Source organism: Triticum urartu, chromosome 4A (assembly GCF_056163025.1).
Source record: "Triticum urartu cultivar PI428250 chromosome 4A, HENAU_Tu73, whole genome shotgun sequence".
Taxonomy (NCBI): domain Eukaryota; kingdom Viridiplantae; phylum Streptophyta; class Magnoliopsida; order Poales; family Poaceae; genus Triticum; species Triticum urartu.
In genome coordinates this window covers 27,566,276-27,572,522 of record NC_141876.1, presented here as the reverse complement: position 1 = coordinate 27,572,522, position 6,247 = coordinate 27,566,276, and the positions used below count along the sequence as shown (strand labels likewise).

The window sequence follows — 6,247 nt, the reverse complement described above, 5'->3', positions numbered from 1 at the left end:
ACATGAATATCCATGCAAAATTTTCTTTAATTTTCTTTCTTTTATAATATGCTCTCTCACTCCACTGAGACTCTAGATCATACCTGGCCAAACGGGCCGGCCCGGCCCCGCACGGCCCGGCCCATCATAATCGTGCCTGGCCCGGCATGGCCCGTCAGGGCACCATTACTATACGGGTCGTGCCGTGCCGGCCCGCGTGCTGCGCCCTCAGGCCTAGGCACGGCCCAATTAGTAAACGGGCCGGCACGTTGGCCCGTTTAGCATGGTGGGCCACATATTTTCAGTCTATTATTTGACGCACTGAGCGTTTTTTAACCTATTTTTACATGTTGGGTCATATATAGATGTATAAAAAAATAAAAATAAAACTTAATCGGGCCGTGTCGTGCCGGCCCGCGTGCCCAGCCTCCAGGCCCAAGCACGGCCCAGGGCGTGCCTCGTGCCGGGCCCGCCCGTTTAGCCCGTGCCGTGCCTGGCCCAAGGCGGGCCATGCCGGCATGCTCACGGGCCGGCCCGAAAAAAACAGCCCATTTGGCCAGCTATACTCTAGATGTAGCCACACCCTTGAAAAAAACCGTGGAACGGGCGGGCTGCACTGCCAACCACCAGTGTGGGCGTGGCGGGTCGTGGGTAGTGGGGATGCGCGAGTGGGAAGGGAAGGGAAGGGAAGCCGGTCGCGACCCACGGCCGCCCGGTACCACCCGACAGATTCCTCGTCTGAACCGTACTTGCGTTCCATTTCCGCCCCGCAGCGCCTCACCCAGATCCGCGTCCCCGTGCGCTGCGCCCCCAATTCCCACCCCCCACCACCACCCCTTCCCTCGCTCACTCCCACACGCGCTGCTCTGCCTGCGCTCGCGAGAGAGACAGCCGAGCCGAGCCAGCCCGCGGGCGACGCACGCAGGTATGGCCACCTCCAGCGGCGACCAGTCGTCGCCCCGCGCGGCCTCCGACCTCGCCGTCCTCCCCTCCTACCCCGAGGCAAGCACCCTCTAAACCCTAGCCGCCGCTGCCGCCGCAGCGGCCTCGTTCTTTCCCCAGATCTGCGGCCCGCGCCCCGACCGATCTGGGAAAATTGACTTCTTTGGCTCCTTGTGGTGGGTGCAGATGATCGTGGAGGCCATCGCGTCGCTCCGGGAGCCCAACGGCTCCAGCCAGGCCGCCATCGCGCGCCGCATCGAGGCGGCCCGCGGCGCCGGCGGCGACCTCCCGCCGTCCCACCCCGCGCTCGTCGCCGCGCACCTCTCCCGCATGTCCGCCGCCGCCGAGCTCGTCGCCGTCGCCGGGGGCAAGTACGCGCTCCCCCCGCCGCCCCCGCCCTCGAGGTCCCCCGTCGAGGAGGACGACATGGAGGCGGAGATGGAGGAGGAGGAAGAGGAGGACGACGAATCCTCCGACGACGCGCCGCTGCTGCTGCCGCCCCCGCCTCCCGCCAAGCGCGGCCGCGGCCGGCCCCCGAAGGTGCGCCCGCCAGGCCACTACCCCGGGGGGGCCCCCGCCGCCATCGGCGCCCCTCCTAGCGACGGACTAGCCGTCGTCGCCGTCGCCACCGCGCCGCGCCGGCGGGGCCGCCCGCCCAAGCCGCGGGACCCGGACGCGCCGCCCAAGATCCCGCGACCGCGCGGCCGGCCGCGCAAGAACCCGCTCCCGGACGGCATGGTGCCGGTCCCGCGGCCCGGCCCCACCACGGCCAAGCCGCGCCCGCAGTTCGCCGAGGTCGGCTTCGTGTGAGCGAGGCCGGGCCGGAGCGAGCGAGCTAACAACATTTCCACTTGTGCCCGGTGTCCGTTCCGTTCAGTGTGGGGGGTCATTTCTCCGTTCGTGTGTTGTTCTAATTCGAGGTGGAAGACGAGACAAGGCAGCAGCAGCAGCGTTTGTCCGGTGAGCGTGGGTGGTGTTTCAGTCCGTGGTGTGGTGTTGGTCGCCGGAGGGGTGCCGTCTCCCCCGGCGACGGTGTATCCCTCTTGTATCTCTGTCAGCGCACACTTAGTCGATCATTTCCTTCCGCCAGGAGGATACCACGAGCTGAGGCGTCCGCGTCTGCTCCAGCGTGTATTGATGCTCTTCGCAGTTCATTTCAAGCGTGAATCACATTGATTTTTGTTACTTCTGACTTCCGTCTCCCATGATTTCTGGTTGTCGATCTGTGATGTGAACACTGCACTCCAGTAACTGTTGAAATTCATTTGCAACCACTCTTGATGCTCCTACATGATTTCAAGCATGTGCTTGCATCTTGTCCCTTGTGCAAGGACAAGGATCACGCATGATATGCCTCGCCTCCGCTGTGGTGTTCTCTGGGCCGCGAATGAGATGCTGGTGCACGACAGAATCTGGTGATCTGCTGACGCGGGGAGGCGTTCCCGGAGAGTGAGAAAACGGATCAGCCGGCGATGGGATGCTGTTGTCCTGGCGATGGCGACGCCGAAGTAGCAGCAGTCATACTCGCCTCCTAGGTAGTAGTAGTTGTAAGAATGTTCATGGCTGGCATCAATGCAGCTGCGGCCGCTGATGTTGTACGGACCACGCAGGTGGAGAGAGATGGATGAGGAGCACGACGTGGTCTGGGCTCCGCTGCTTATCATCTGGGCAAAGAGCGGTTCGATCTTCCTCCATTCCATCATCCCATGTGGTGCTGAGTTCGAGCTGCCGGCGGTGGTGACGGCAACCATGGCTCCATCCGGCGCTGAGTTCGAGACGAGTTGCTCACGTCGTCTTCTTCCTCGTCCATCTAACCGGCGGTCCTGGGTTGAGAGTGGAGAGATCGCTGGTCTCTTGCTTGAGCGAAATGGCTTCGATCTTATTCTTACCTGCTCATTTTTCAAAATGTATTCTTACCTGCTCTGAAAGAAACGCGAGTTAGCTGGGAATGTCGCGGCTTGGCTGCATCGGCAAAGCTTTGGGTGGTCGTGTCTCCCGATGCCTCTTTCTGCCGCCTTCACGATTGGGTCAGATGCTAGTCCTAGGCATTCCATTTTCCCCTCCGCTGCTATCGCAGCTTCTTGGGTGGGATTCCCCTGGTAATCCAAACCCTGTGTTGGTCTGTTTGGAACGCAGTGACTTCGACGCTTTGTGCAAATCTTGCTAAATATCTCGCATTCTTGTTATGTTTGCTATGTTGCTAGTGAAAAATTTATGAAGCATGCGCTGAATCTTTCTGGGGCTTCAGGCGTGCAATTGGACGGTCTCTGGATCAAACTGCAACCCGGGAAAGGGACAGAGCGTATCTTCATCGTGAAGCTATGACCACTTGGTCGAACTGCCGTGCGCTCACTTCATGTTCCTAGTTCACCTCAACCTATCCACAAAATGTTCTTTTCCTCCTGAAGAATCAAAAGATAATTGACATGCTTTATAAGAAAACACAAAAACATACAAAACGGATTTCCGCCCGAAGAGCCTAACTACGAGCAAGCCAACTACCTACACCATGCCCGAAGCATCGTCGGACCAGAAAGCTGCACTTGCAAGGCAAACCACCGATAGAGTTCCGGTGCCAGAGAGAGATTTCCGCCTCTGAAAGCTAAGAGAACACCGACAATCCCCATGACCAATGATGCTTGCTCGATGATGAGCTCTCGCTTTCCCAAAGTGGCAATACTAACAGACTCAAATCGGTCTCACAATGCCATATCATGTCTCCAAGATGTCGCCTCCTATGAGGGAGCTACACCAGGAGCAGCTACTGTCATTCGATTTGGCAAAACCGGATATGAGGTTTTCACCCTAGGGACAAAGATGGGGTAGAGAAGTTGCGGAACCTATGAGTGTGTATGAATTTTTCTAGTTTCACAATTCTAAGAAGCACAACCAAGATTTAGCAAATAACACGGTGTAAATATCTTAGATCTTGGTCTAGAAAGTGTAAGATGGGCGGAAGTCCATTTTCAGAATAAAACCATGGTCGGCATGGATCAAACCCCATGTCAAGCACTCATTTTTTTCCTGACAAACTTGTGCCCTCCGTAGAGGGCCAGTCCTATTTGGCGCCTAGGCCGCGCGTACGACTTGCGTGTGTGTGTCCTCTGTATGGGCTTGCCCATGCTGGTTTTTCCCACTTACATTGCTTATTTTTCTGAACCGGCCCTGAACCAGTGTTGCCTTTGTTTATTCTTCTGGCATTTTCTTTCTTTTATCTTTTTTCATTTTATTTTTATTTTTCATGCGTTTGTTTTTATTTTCTTTATCTTCATCTTTCTTTTCTTTTTCACTTTTCCTTCTAGTTTTTTATTTTTTCGTTTTGCAAACATCTTTCAAACCCGTGAACACTTTTTGAAATCATATTTTTTAAGAAATCATGAACATTCTCGAATTGTAATTTATTTTGAAATCATGAACATTTTTTAAATTCATAAGCATCTTTTGAAGTCGTGAACAATTTTTGGATCTGTGATCCTTTTTAAAAAATTCAGAATATTTTTTAAATTGTGAACATTTGTTAACTCATGAACATTTTTCGACTTCACAAATTTTTGGGAAATCCACAAACACTTTCTTGTTTTTAGTACAGCAATTTCTAAAATTCATATTTTTTGCAAATGCATGCAAATTTATTATTTTTTGATTTATTTACCAAATCATGAACATTTTTTCAATACGTGGTATGGTTTTAGAAATTCGCAAACATTTTTTCAACTCGTGAATATTTTTTGAATCAACGAACATTTTTTGAATTCCAGACATTTGTTCAAATCCACAAAAAAATTTGAATGCGCAAACATTTTTCAAAATTATGAACTTATTTGATTTCTTGAACCCTTTTTTAAAAACATGATTTTTTATATGCGATCATTTTTTGAATCTGCAACAAATTTAAGATTTCTTGATTATTTTTTTTCTCAAAATTCACAATTTCTAGAAAATTTGATTTTTTTAGATCCCGAGTTATTTTAAAGAAGACTAAAAAACAAAAAAGACAAAAAAAGTAGAGAAAAATAAGGGGCTTCCCGTTTCGCTCATGGGCCGCACGCGGGTCCCTCCATAGAGGGCCACCCCACTCTTGTTATATTGGAAAGGCCTAATTGCGAACCGGGCCAAAACCCAGAAGATTACAAGATCAACGCTACACGTTACAGGCAAAGGAAAACATAAAAATGAATAACAACTTTGCCATCAAGAACCAGGTGTAAACAACTATAGCAAGAAAATGACATGTCGACCTCCAGGCCGCATGAAGGCGGACACGTGCTGCTGAGTCTGGTTGTTCGCCGACCAAGGGATTAACTGTCGACACTGACGAACAGAAGCCCGAGGTCATCACCGGCGGATGAAGAGCAAAAACACTATTAACATGTTAGCAAATCCACTGTCGACACTGACGAACAGAAGCCCGAGGTCATCACCGGCGGATGAAGAGCAAAAACACTATTAACATGTTAGCAAATCCTTCCCCACAAGGTTTGGAGGGAGAGGACGAGCTTGGCGTCAAACCAACTTGCTTCAACTTCCAGACGACCTACTCCAAAACCTAATCGAAAGCACAGAGTGAGAACAAAGCAGATAATGAAGATAAGAGGGAACAACACCTGCCGAGAAGGGACCAACATGATGCATGCATTTTTATTAGAACAACTAGACCTAGAATAGAGGAAGAATGACCGACATAGATTTCTCCTTCCTACGCCAACAACAATCCAAGGGGGAGAAAGGGGGATCAACTCTCCGTCTCTCTCCCCATCGCCTCTCATTTCCTTCCCCGTCAGCCCCTCCCCTTCTCGGCTCTCGCCAACGACGAACAGGGTGAGGGGCCCTTTTCCCCTTTAATTCAGTAGTCCCTCATCAATCATGTTGGAATAAGCACCAATACAGATACCATATGGTGTTTTATGTGAATTTGTATCGATGTTATTCCCAATACAAAATCCATTCCGCACGAGAACCAATCCATCGTTGGATGTTTAGGAGGGTACTTGTACTCTGAGCCAATGAACAATCTAACCATAGCTTTTGCCATCCTATTGTTCGATCAATGCATAATGTTTTCAATAGAAGGTGATGTTTTTGATGATATCGAGATGCTAGTGGCGACATCGATCAATCTTAAAGCTCCGCGACTGCAGTCTTTGGAGGACATTGTACATAGTGTTTGCGTGTGACGATGGATGCGTAGATACACGAGCACACGTTGTACTCATAGTGCAAAGTAACATGGTACTAGTGCCATAGAGGACTTCATTTATTAGCTTGTAGACTCATCTTGTTTTGGGAAACGCTATGTTACAGTAACACATTATGTTACCACTTTTCA

The 6,247-nt window shown here is 51.1% G+C and overlaps 1 protein-coding gene across 1 annotated transcript; it reads left to right on the top strand.

Moving 5' to 3' along the window:
• Positions 1-658: 658 nt before the first annotated feature.
• Positions 659-2,106, top strand: LOC125550397 (uncharacterized). Its single transcript, XM_048713390.2, has 2 exons — positions 659-981; positions 1,108-2,106. The coding sequence occupies exons 1-2, from the start codon at positions 907-909 to the stop codon at positions 1,729-1,731; spliced, it is 699 nt and encodes a 232-aa protein (XP_048569347.1). The 5' UTR covers positions 659-906; the 3' UTR covers positions 1,732-2,106.
• The last annotated feature ends 4,141 nt before the right edge of the window (positions 2,107-6,247 follow it).